Source organism: Macaca nemestrina, chromosome 13, assembly GCF_043159975.1.
Source record: "Macaca nemestrina isolate mMacNem1 chromosome 13, mMacNem.hap1, whole genome shotgun sequence".
NCBI lineage: Eukaryota > Metazoa > Chordata > Mammalia > Primates > Cercopithecidae > Macaca > Macaca nemestrina.
This window is the reverse complement of record NC_092137.1, coordinates 70,138,052-70,151,228: the sequence shown is the minus strand read 5'-3', so window position 1 is coordinate 70,151,228 and position 13,177 is coordinate 70,138,052. Positions and strand designations below refer to the sequence as shown.

Here is a 13,177-nt window from a genome sequence, read left to right as displayed (position 1 = left end):
CCAGATAGTTAGTTATTCATCTCTATGTAGAGATCCCTGCTTCTCTGAGGTCTTTGCAACTTATTCTATACTATTCCTCTATTACTTCCCCCACATTCTATCTTATATGTCTAAATTCCAAGATCTACAAATACAACTCACTATTGAATAATCTTTACTTAGTAACTCAAATTCAAACCCTCAATATTGGCTACTATCTATCCCTTCCTTTCTTTCTTTCTGGGCCACCTCCACTTTCACTCTTACAATTCGGCTTAAAAAAATAAATTTCTGGGTATTTGTTGTTGTTGGTAGTGTTTTTTGTTTGTCTGTTTTTGTCTGGAGACGGGACCTGACTCTGTCACCCAGGCTGGAGTGCGGTGGCATGATCACGGCTTATTGTAGCCTCAGCCTCCCAGGCTCAAGTGATCCTCCTGCCTCAGTTTCTGAGTTGGTGGTACTACAGGCACATGCCACCATGCCTGGCTAATTTTTTAATTTTTTGTATAGACAGGGTTTCGCTATGTTGCCAGGGCTGGTCTTGAACTCCTGGTCTCAAGCAATCCTCTTGCCTCGGCCTCCAAAGTGCTGGGATTACAGGCATATGCTACTATGCCAAGCCTGCAATTTGGCTTTGATTCCCCATCCCAGCTTTTGAATGTCTCACCAGGTTACCTTTTTTGCCCATCTCTTAAATACCAGTGATCACTAGGGTTCTATCATGCCATATTCTCTACACATTTCCTGAATGTTATCTCATCCAATTATTATTTCTAGTTCAGGCATTACTTGTAAACTCCAAATCCATTTATTAACCAGCCTATCAAATTTTCACCTTGATGTTCTCAAATTAAACGTGCCCTAAACGGAATTCATCATCTCTTCACCATCACCAACACTACGTCATGTTCATTTTCCTTCCTATAATTCAAATCTCAGGTAAAACCACTACTATAAATCAAATTGCCCAAATCAGAAAACCATGAACCATCTGACATTTCCTCATGCACACACACGATTAAGAATCAAATTCTCAGTTGCATCACTTTATTTCCAGAACCCATCAATATTTTCATATTCACTGCTACATTCTTTAAGGTTCTCATCACTTTTAATCTGAATTATAGCTATATAATCAATAAATTGTTTTATTGCCATTATCATATCTTGAATCCTTGCTACACATTGCCATCTGAGGGAACCTTCTATAGTGAAAATCCATTTAGCATGGTCTTATAAGACAGACAGTTACAAAATAAATATACAAAATTCACTACCTTTCTTACATTATCAAAAACTATTAGAACAAATGATTCATTTCATATTAGCAATTGAAATGTAAAATACTGGCTGGGCGCAGTGGCTCATGCCTGTAATCCCAGCACTTTGGGAGGCCGAGGACAGCGGATCACAAGGTCAGGAGATTGAGACCATCTTGGCCAACATGGTGAAACCCTGTCTCTACTAAAATACAAAAAAGCGGGGCATGGTGGCATGTGCCTGTAATCCCAGCTACTTGGGAGGCTGAGGCAGGGGAATCGCTTGAACCCAGGAGGCGGAGGTTGCAGTGAGCTGAGATCATGTCACTGCACTCCAGCCTGGCGACAGAACAAGACTCCGTCTCAAAAAAAAAAAACAAAATAAAATACTAAACATTATACTTCTAGGAAATAATACAGGAACAATATGGGAAAAACTACAAATTTTAGAGAGAGACATAAGAGAAGACCTAAATAAATGTAGAAAATACCATATTCCAGAAAGGAAGACATCGACTGTCCACAAACTACTCTACATATTTAATCATATAAATTAAAATCCCCACAGGAATTTTTGAAAGGAAACTTAGCAAAATGATTCTATATCCCATACAGGAGAATAATCATGCAAAAAGAACGGAGAGATTTTTGAAAAAAGAAAAATGAAGGTGGTTTTGCATTACTAAATATTAATGCATTTTAAAGTTAGCCTAATTAAAACAATGCCTTGTCTTCATAACAAAGAAATCAATAAAACAGAAAGTCCAGAAATGAAAGCAATTTTATAAGTATTTCACGTACAATAAGGCATTTCAAACACACTGATACATCCAGTACATTTCAGATACATCGTCAAATACTCCAAAGTAAAAAATTAAGCCATAAAAAGAACAGAAAAATATATAGATGACTATTTATATAATCCTAGTAAAATGGGGGCCTAAGGGTCACACCAAACAAACAAATAATAAAAGAAAAAGATAGATTGTTTTGAAGGTTGAAAAGACAAATGACAAAAATGTAAAGACTGGGCATGGTGGCTCATGCCTGTAATCCCAGCATTTTGGGAAGCCGAGGCAGATGGATCACTTGAGCCCAGGAATTCCAGACCAGCCTGGGCAACGTGGCAAAACCTCGTCTCTATAAAAAAATACAAAAATATTTAGCTGGGCATGGTGGTGCGAGCCTGTAGTCTCAGCTACTTGTGAGGCCCAGGAGGTGGAGGCTGCAGTGAGCCAAGATTGTACCACCGCACTCCAGCCTGAGTGACAGAGTGACAACCTGTCTCGAAAAAAAAAAAGAGAAAAAGTAAAAACTACAGACTATCACAAATGTTAGTATTTTTAATATATAAAAGCAGTTAAAAATTAGCAAGAAAAAAATGAACATTTTAATAAAAAATTTAACAGAAACAATATAAGCTGTCAGTTTACATGAGATGATGTGTTCAATAAGCATAACAAAACCCAACCATACACTAACCAAAGAAATGAACATTGAAAATTAAGGGCCAGGCGTGGTGGCTCACACCTGTAATCCCAGCACTTTGGGAGGCCAAGGCAGGTGGATCACTTGAGGCCAGAAGTTCAAGATCAGCCTGGCTAACATGGTGAAACCCTATCTCTACTCTAAATACAAAAATTAGTGCACTCCAGCCTGGGTGACAGAGCAAGACTCTGTCTCAAAACAAATAAAAAAGAAATGAAAGTTAAAACAAATATTTGTTTTCACATTTACTACACTGGGATAGAGATGAAAAAGAATGATAAGACACAATATCGGGTACACTCTCCTGTACTGCTGCCGGGGGGGCAGTATCAATTGGACAGTACCTCTGGAGGGCAATTTGTCCATTAGAAAATTGTAGGTACCATGCAACAAGAATTCTACTTGGAATTTATGCTTTTAAAACATCATAAAAACGGACAAAGATATACATATATTTCCTATAGTATTGAAAAAAATGAGAAACAACTTTATCCAATAAAGAGGAATTATCTAAATTATGGTATAGCCAAAACAACTAATATTATGCAGTTCATAAAAATGATGCTGTGAATATATATTTATTGACAAGAAAAGCTATGTACAACAAAGTGAAAAAAAAAAAGTAGATTACAATTACTACCTCACTGTCTGATGCATCTAGGCTCTCCTGGCCTTGGGCTCTGAAACAGGACTAAGCCTTTCTTCTACTGGGCCCAGGCCAGGTAACCCCACTTTGCCTCTTCCCCAGGCCTGAGTTCTCCCCAACCACTGAGTTGGTTCTCACTATGCGGCCAACAAGTTCTCCCCAACCACTGAGTTGGCCATGAAGGAGACAGAAGACAACACCATACTTGTGTTCACTGTAGATGTCGAGGCCAAAAAGCATAAGATCAAACAGGCTGTGGAGGAGCTCTATGACACCGAGGTGGCCAAGATCAACACCGTGATCAGGGCTGATGGAAAGAAGAAAGTGCATGTTCAACTGGCTCCTGAGCATGCTGCTTTTAGATGCTGCCAAAAAACTGGGATCATCTAAGTTGAATCCAGCTGGTGAATTCTAAATATATATGTATTTCACCATTAAAAAAAAGCAGGTTACAAAATAGCTAATCTACTGTGATCCAATTTTGCAAAAAAGATACAGGTGAAGAAAAAACTCAGTAATGTATCTGAGTGGTACATGTATGATTGTTATTTCAGCTGACTTATATTTTCCGTTCTTTCTACAACATCCATAACCTATATGAAACACACAACTCCCAAAGTAAATCTTCCAAACTCCATCCATAGCCCTTATGCCCTGGCTCTAGTTATACTGAACTCTTCCAACTGTCCTACAGTTCCTTGAATGACCCGTGTATTCCCTTGCTTCCATCTTACTCACCGTTTGAGGCTTGGTTCAGGTATGTGTTGACTTTAACACTTTTCCAGGAGACGATGCTTTCCCTGAGCTGTCTTTCTTTCTCCTCCTCCTCCAATAACCACCCCCAACCCTGGCAACTGCTCAGTTATTACAGGTTAGGGTCTTCTCCCTCAAGGTTGCACACTCTGAGCTCATTCTATGATGCTACTTACACTAGTCTATATTAACACAAGCCTGTCTTTATTTCTTCTACTCCTAGCTGAGAACCAAGCACATGGTGGGGACACAAATGTTTGCTGAAGGAACATATGGAATACAACTACTATCTTGGCCTGGTGCATATTTAGGTCTCTGGCTGGGATTGAGCCATGATGGTATTTTTCATGAAGTTTCAGGTAGAAGATAAAAATAGTCATTGTCTATTCAGCTGCAGAGGGTACAAGAAGGACCAACAGAGAATTCTGACGGAGGCAGATTTAAACTTTCTCATTATATATCTGCCTTGAAATGGACATTCCTACCTATTTCCTTTCATGTAAGATGGGGGTCGGCTAGAGTTTCAACAATGAGTGGATGACCCTCTGTAAGAATGCTATTAAAAGAAGTTCTCATATAGCATGTGAGGTTACAATGATCACTTCCAGGGTTACTTGCAATGTTAAGGATGTTCTATGATAGTCTCTTCAGTCTGAGGAAAACTACTAACTTTTCATAATTTATGTAAACTATAACAAGCTTTGAATCCTTTAATAAAACATTATGCCCTTTGGAATGATGATTAGTGTTAATAGAATAAACTTCCTCAATATTTTAACAGCTTTCAATTTTACTTTTAAAAATGGTCTACTTTCTCATCATGACACTTTGAAACTTCTCCAAGTGTGTGATGTATGAATAAATAAATGGCTTTGGAGATAATCTGGGGAACAATACAGAGTTTGCCATCTTACGAACCTAATGGGCTAGAGAATAATGCTCTTACGATATTAAGGAGCTTCAGAGACATACAGGATTGTCTTCAAGACGCCTGCTGTGAATGTACAAATAAATGCACTATGTACACAATGGATAAAGCACTTAAGTTCCTAAAATTTTAGGAATGAATTTTAGTGCTGCTGATGATATTCAGGATAAACAATTATTGCCTTATAATCAGCGTTTCCCTGCCCCTCAAATAGTGTTTTCTTTTTTTCTCCCAATTATGCTTCCATTGGGATGGGGTCAGTTATGCATAAGTGAACGTGGTACTTTCATCTTTACCTTCAAAAGGCTTTCAAACCAACTTTTAGGTCAAAATGCCATCACTTTAATGTTAATTCTACTTAAGAATTTTCAAAAGAGGATTCGAAAGACAAATATTATAATGACATACCAGAAGATAACCGAACATACCTGATCCTTTTCAAGTGTAAGTATTTGATAGCCAGTTGTTCTACTACATATTAGTTTTCCACTACTATCAAAAGAAGCCAAACGTAATCTAGGATTTAAAAAAATAAATAAATAAACACAGGATTTTTAAACCACAGATTAAATAAGCCCTTCCTCACTTTCATACTTACTTTTTCCTCTGTTTTTTATTTGATAAAAGACTTTCAGGAAGTCTTTTCAAACTGTAATCTGACTGCATTCAGTGACAAGCCTGTGCTATTACACATATCTGGCCAAGAGAAATAATTTATAAATGTTTTTACTGTGGTAAAATATACATAACATTTATCATTTTAACCATTTTAAAGTATATAGTTCTGTGGCATTAAATATATTTCCACATTGTTCTTTACCCATCTCTAGAACATTTTCATTTTCCCTCGCTGAAGCTCCTTACCCATTAAACACTAACTCCCCACTTTCCCTTCCCTCAGGCCCTGGCAACCACCAGTGTACCCTCTGTACCTATGAATTTGTCTACTCTAGGTACTTCATATGAGTGGAATCTTATAATATTTGTGCTTTTGTGAGTGGCTTATTTCACTTGGCATGTCTTCCAGGTTCATCCATGTTTAGCATGTATCAGAATTTCCTTCCTTTTCAAGGCTAAATAATGTTCTCTTTTATGTATGTACCATATTTTGTTTCCCTAGCATCTGTCAGTGAACATGTGGGCTGCTTCCACCTTTTGGCTATTGTGAATAACGCTGTTATGAACATAAGTATACAAAAATATCTGTTTAAGCCCCTATTTTCTTTTTTTTTTTTTTTTTTGAGACGGAATCTTGCTCTGTCGCCCAGGCTGGAGGGCAGTGGCACAATCTCGGCTCACTGCAAGCTCTGCCTCCCAGGTTCACGCCATTCTCCAGCCTCAGCCTCCCAGGTAGCTGGGACTACAGGTGCCCGTCACCATGCCCAGCTAAGTTTTTTGTATTTTTAGTAGAGGCGGGGTTTCACCGTGTTAGCCAGGATGGTCTCGATCTCCTGACCTTGTGATCCGCCCGCCTCAGCCTCCCAAAGTGCTGGGATTATAGGCGTGAGCCACCGCGCCCAGCCTAAGTCCCTATTTTCAATTCTTCTGGGTCTATACTCAGAAGAGAAATTGCTGGATTGTATGGTAATTCTGTTCAATTTTTTTGAGGAAGCGATATATCATGTTCCATAGTGTCTGTGCCATTTTATATGGCCACGAGCAGTGCACAAGGATTCTAAATACTCCACATCCTTACCAACACCTGTTACTTTTGTTGGTTTTTTTTCTATTCTGTTTTTATTAATAGCCATCCCAATAGGTGTGAAGTGAAAGATCATTGTGGTTTTGGTTTGTATGTCCCTAATTAGTAATGCTGAGCATCTTTTCATGTGTTTTTTAGCCATCTGTATATCTTCTTTGGAGAAATGTTTATGCAAGTCTTTGGCCCATTTTTGAGTTGAGTTTTCTTTTTACATTATAGAGTTGTAGGAATTTTCTGTATATTCTGGGTATTCATGTCTTGTCAAATGTATGGTTACAAATATCTTCTCTCATTCCCCGGGTTGCCTTTTCACTGTCCTCTGATACATAGGTTTGTGATTTTGATGAAGTCCAATTTTATCTATTGCTTCTTTTGTTGCCTGTGCTTGGGTGTATTATGGAAGAAATCACTGCCAAATCAATCGTTAGGAAGCTTTCCCCCTATGTTTTCTTCCAAGAGTTTAATAGTTTTAGTTCTTATGCTTAGATCTTTGATCCATTTTGAGTTGATTTCTGTATTTGGTGTAAGGTAACTATAAACATATGACTTTTAAATCATATGTTCATTAAGCTATTGTCCAATTTGTCAGCTTCTGGTATCCTCTCAGAAAAAGATTGCTAGCAACTACTGGGCAAAGTTTAACATATTAAATCCTTTAAAAAGTTAAGGATAATACATGTTTTCCTGGAAACATACCTTGCTACATATTTCAACAGTCTGGACCTTTTATTTGCTAGGAATAGCGACAAGGCGATAACTTCAAGGCTGATATTCCCTATTGGTATATATTCCAGCCTATTCATTCTCCCTGACATACTAGATCTTATGATTCTGATTACTGACAATACATTTCACAGGAATGGAGCCTCGTCATTTCCTACCACTTTCACATATACTGTAGCTTACCAAAGTTCTACTAATGTTGGTGTAAATTATCAAGGTTTTATTTCTTACATTTCCTCTGGAGTGAGGAGGAGTGGGGTGGGGAATCTCACCCTACCTAAATGCTATGCTCCTTCGAGGCTGTAAACTGACAGATCCGCTACATGGCTGATTCAGTGTATTGCGTTTGAAAATGATGTATCGATTGGTGTAAGTTACAAGTAGGTCAAAGCCGAAGTTAAAACCCGTCCAACGCCAGCAGTACTAAAAAATACAAGAAAGAAGACTTACTTCAGTTTATCATATTAGCAAGTCAAAAATAAAAAATTCAAAATGTCTTTTGTCTCTAACTCATTACAAGTATTTCCCTCATGAGTGGCTGACTTTTTGTCAGTGACTTTTTCTTCAGGCTTATCACCCCAAACTATACATACATCTATGCCAGAAAAGCTGCCCTTATGATCATAATTCTCTAAGCTACTTTCCTCTTCATGATCAGTTTCCTTATCTCTTCATACTGCAATTCTACCATAAATAATAATGCTTTTTTTTTTTTTTTGAGATGGAGTCTCACTGTCACTCAGGCTGGAGTGCAGTGGCATTATCTCGGCTCACTGCAACCTCCACTTCCCAGGTTCAAGTGATTCTCCTGCCTCAGGCTCCCAAGTAGCTGGGACTACAGGTGCCTGCCACCACGCCCGGCTAATTTTTGTTGTTGTTGTAGTTGTTGTTTTTTGAGACACAGTTTTGCTCTAGTTGCCCAGGCTGGAGTGCAATGGCATGATTTCGGCTCACCACAACCTCCGCCTCCCGGGTTCAAACGATTCTCCTGCCTCAGCCTCCCGAGTAGCTGGGATTACAGGCATGCAACACCACGCCTGGCTAATTTTGTATTTTTAATAGAGACGGGGTTTCTCCATGTTGGTCAGGCTGGTCTCAAACTCCCGACCTCAGGTGATCTGCCCGCCTCAGCCTCCCAAAGTGCTGGGACTATAGGTGAGAGCCACTGCGTCTGGCCTTTTTTTTTTTTTTTTTGTATTTTTAGTAGAGACAAGGTTTCACTATGTTGGCCAGGTTGGTCTGGAACTCCTGATCTTGTGATCCGCCCGCCTCAGCCTCCCAAAGTGCTGGGATTACAGGCATAAGCCACTGTGCAAAGCAATAATAAGGCTTTTCGCTGCAACTCTATGTGACTATATAGCTTAGAGCACTAAGAATCTAGATGGGGGTAACTAAGAACCCATTAAAATCTCCTTGCTTTAAAAATACTCTAAAATACCTTAAGTGACACATAACTGGGTTATGTAAATACCATCATGGGGTTCATGAGTTTGTTTATTCTATCAGCTAATAGTTAATGTGAGAGTATCAGATAAGGTGGTGTGATAGAGAGAAGTAGTTAGGGCTTCAAGTGTTTGGCTGACACCCTGGATTGCAATTCAGTATTAACTGATATTTATTGAGCACATATTATATGCCAGGCACTCCTCTAAGCAATGGAATCATAGCAGTAAATAACATACAGTTTCTGCCCTACCAGAGGTGAGGTGATAACTGTAAGGGCAAAGCTTTTTTTTTTTTTTTTTTTTTTTTTAGAGACAAGGTCTCTCTATATTGCCCAGGCTGAACTCTAACTCCTGGGTTCAAGCAATTTTTCCACCTAATCCTCCCAAGTAGCTGGAACTGCAGGTGCATACCACTGTGCCTGGCTGGAGCAAAGGTTCTGAATAGGTGAGCATGGATAGAGTCCAGTACAAAGAGAGGGAATGGACTAAGAAGCAGGCAGTTCATTTTTCTAATAAGAGGAAAAGCATAGCGCATAGTTATAGATGCAGGTAGACTGGCAGAACTACTGGTAAGAGGATGTACAGATTCTCTTTTCATTGCAGTAGGCAGCAAGGCCATCAGGTAAGAATAAGGGTGAGAGTATTGCCCTTTTGAGGAGAGAAGGTATGAGTTATCTCAGCTAATGGGAGGATCAGTTCACTAGGGAAATACAGACAGATCATGATGCAGCACTAACCTACTTGAAATTCATGGTTACCACATTCAAGTGGAACCTAATGGGGTATGGTGTTTGTCTTTAATCACATTCATCTGTCTGGATGCAAGCATGGAGTGCAACCCTTAACAAGAGTTGGGGTTTAGCCAGGTGAGTTTAACATGTCCAAGAGGAAAAAGAAAAGTTAAAAGAGTATAAGCAAGCGACCAATTTTAAGATGGAACATAAAATATAAGTCAGGCAAAGAAAGAAGTAGAAATGTGGTCAGAAAGGTGATAGGGAAAGGTTGCAAAAATAATGTATTATATAGCCAAATGGGGTTAAAAAATTGTTGGAGTCCAGGTGCTAGAGAGAATGAGCTAGAAAGACGAGGTGGGGTCTGAAAACGGGATGCCTGAAATGGAGATTTTGAAGGTGGTGTAGTAATTAATAATGCAAGGGTATGCTCATGGGAATGGATGCCCGAGGTAGGGTGGAGCACAAGAGCATGGGGGAAGGAAGGTCAAGGAATAGAGATATTGAAATCATCAAGACTGATAATAAGAATAGTGATAAAGAAAGGTAATGAGGGCTGGACGTGGTGGCTCACGCCTGTAATCTCAACAATTTGGGAGGCCAAGGTAGGAGGACCACTTGAGCCCAGGAGTTTGAGACCAGCCCGGGCAACTAGTGAGACCTCGTCTTTACAAAAAATTTTAAAAAATTAGCCAGGCGTGGTGGTGCATGCTTGTAGTCCCAGCTACTTGGGAGGCTCAGGTGGGAGGATCACTTGAGCCCAGGAAGTCAAGGCTTCAGTGAGTCATGATTGTGCCACTGCATTCCAGCCTGGGCAACACAGTGAGACTCTGTCTCAAAAAAAAAAAAAAAAAAAAAAGAAAAAGAAAAGAAAAGAAAGGCAGTGAGCTCAGTGAATTATGGCCATAATAAGGGTAGTAGGTGGTATAGTAGAAGCATTTGCTTCAAAGTAACAACAAGATCTGGAAGCAGCAACAAGGAAAAATGTGAACTAAAGAAAACTATTCTTTTATACTCTGAACATCTATCATAATATAAAGGCAAACATAAGCTGGGTATGGTGGCTCACGCCTGTAATCCCGGCACTTTGGGAGGCTAAGGCAGGAGAATCTCTTGAGCCCAGGAATTTGAGACCAGCCTGGGCAGCATAGGGAGACCCCCATCTCTACAAATAGTAAAAAATAAAATTAGCTGGGTGTGGTGGCATGTGTCTGCAGTCTCAGCTACTCCATAGACTGAGGTAGGAGGATTGCTTTCAGTTCAGAGCACTGAGGCTGCAGTGAGCAATGATTGTGCCACTGCACTCCAGCCTGGGCGACACACTGAGACACTGCCAATCAGTAAACCAATGCAAACATAAAACAATCAACTTTTAAAAATTAAAAATAAATAAAGTAAAAATGAGGAAAAGTTTGGGATAGAAATAACCAAATGGGTATCTATATAAGGCTGATTTTTTTGAAAAATAAAAATTATAATTAGTTGGGGGGAAATATTTAAAAATGTAGTTCATGTCCCATTAGTAGATTGTAAAATCAATTGAATAGGATACAATCAGCTGTTTTTCTTTGTTTTGTTTTGTTTTTGAGATGGAGTCTCGCTCTGTCACCAGCCTGGAGCACAGTGGTGTGATCTCAACTCACTGCAACCTCTGCCTTCCGGGTTCAGGCAATTCTCCTGCCTCAGCCTCCCGAGTAGCTGGGACTACAGGTGTGCACCACCACACCCAGCTAATTTTTGTGTTTTTAGTAGAGATGGGGTTTCACCATGTTGGCCAGGATGGTCTCGATCTCTTGACGGTGTGATCTGCCTGCCTTGGCCTCCCAAAGTGCTGGGATTATAGGCTTGAGCCACCACGCCCAGCCACAGTCAGTTTAAAAAAAAAAAAAAAAAATTAAATAGATAGCTGGGCATGGTGGTTCATGCTTGTAATTCCAGCTATTTGGGATGCTGGGATGGGAGGAGTGCTTGAGCCTGGGAGGTAAAGGCTGCAGTGAGCTGTGGTCACACCACTGCACTCCCGATTGGGTGACAGAGGGACAGCCTGTCTCTAAATAAAAAATAACAATAAAAGTATTAAATAGAAAAAAGAATCTCTGGATGCACAGGGGTAAGTATTGTTTTTAAATACTGTTCTTTCACTTATATACATTTATATTGGGTGATAATGAAAAAATATCTTTTTTTTTTTTTTGAGATGGGGTTTCTCCAGCCAGGCTGGAGTGCAGTGGCATGATCTTGGCTCACTGTAACCTCCGCCTCCCAAGTTCAGGTGATTCTTGTGCCTCACCCTCCCTGGTAGCTGGGTTTACAGGCACGCACCACCATGCCTGGCTAACTTTTGTATTTTCAGTAGAGACAGGGTTTCACCATGTTGGCGAGGCTGGTCTTGAACTCTTGGCCTCAAGCGATCTGCCCACCTCAGCCTTCCAAAGTGCTGGGATTACAGGTGTGAGCCACCGTGCCTGGCTGAGAAAAGGTAATTCCTAATGTGGGTAACAATCAATGGATCTGAATGTCCTTGATTTAGGATAACTGTAACACAGAATCACTTTTAAGACTATGTAACAGATCCCTCACAATTTCTTCTTTATCTTAATTTCGGATTGCTAAGGGACCCTCTTCTTGTATCTCTTATCTGAACTCAAAATTTAAGTTCGGCATTCTCATACAAAGCCAAGTAATCAATCACTACTGAGTGTGGTGGCTGTAACGCCTTTCCCAGAAGATCATGCTACAGAAAGTATACAAGCTCTTCTGAGGTATGACAGGTGTCATGATTATTACTTACAGGTGCAGGATGTGCTGATAATACAATTTGTATGAGAATATTAACAGTCACAACCCATACTTACTTCACCATCTTTGGCAAGCTTTCTACCACACCTCATGCTATTTCCCTCTAGTTCTTCTTTATTGATTTCTTGAGGCCTAAAAATATACATAAAACATGAACTCTCATAGAAAATATGCAACTAATAATTTAAAAAGAACTATGAGTTAAGGACAGAAAATCTTGCTACCAGATTTAAAAATAAATTTTTGTGGTACAGATAAAAATAACAATGTGTTGATTAAATTTAGTCCATTACCTTTGCTAGATAAAAAAGATTTAATATCTTCTATGTTTCACTTATTGCCCTGACTTCTGGACTACTTTTATTAGGGCTCAGTCAAACCAGAGAAGAGGAAAAGAAAAACTGAAAAATTCTATTTGCCAAAAAAAAAAAAAAACAAAAGTCTACTAAGTAAAACAAGTTAAAATCTATTATTTCTGTAAATAAGATGTGACTTGATATCACCTACCACTTAACATTACTCGTTTCACATGCAAACCATTTTTCATGTAGTGTAAGTATGCAAAATCAATATTTAATAGAAAATGTAGAATTTTATCAGTTAAGTCTTTACTTGGTTCCCTAGTTTAAAAACCTTAATAAATTAAGAGAAACACTGTTATCTCAAGTTGTAATAAATATAGTATTATTATTAGCTTCATAATTCCAAATGATAATAGCAATAC

At 39.1% G+C, this 13,177-nt stretch overlaps 1 protein-coding gene across 1 annotated transcript in view; it reads right to left on the bottom strand.

The window, feature by feature from the left end:
- Window positions 1-13,177, bottom strand: part of LOC105465208 (germ cell-less 1, spermatogenesis associated) — a 50,764-nt gene that overhangs the window by 2,212 nt on the left and 35,375 nt on the right. The window contains exons 11-13 of the mRNA XM_011713486.2: window positions 12,510-12,585; window positions 7,756-7,901; window positions 5,482-5,569 (exon numbers count right to left, since the gene is read on the bottom strand). Of these exons, the coding sequence (XP_011711788.1) occupies window positions 5,482-5,569; window positions 7,756-7,901; window positions 12,510-12,585 (310 nt within the window). The remainder of the gene's footprint in view (window positions 1-5,481; window positions 5,570-7,755; window positions 7,902-12,509; window positions 12,586-13,177) is intronic.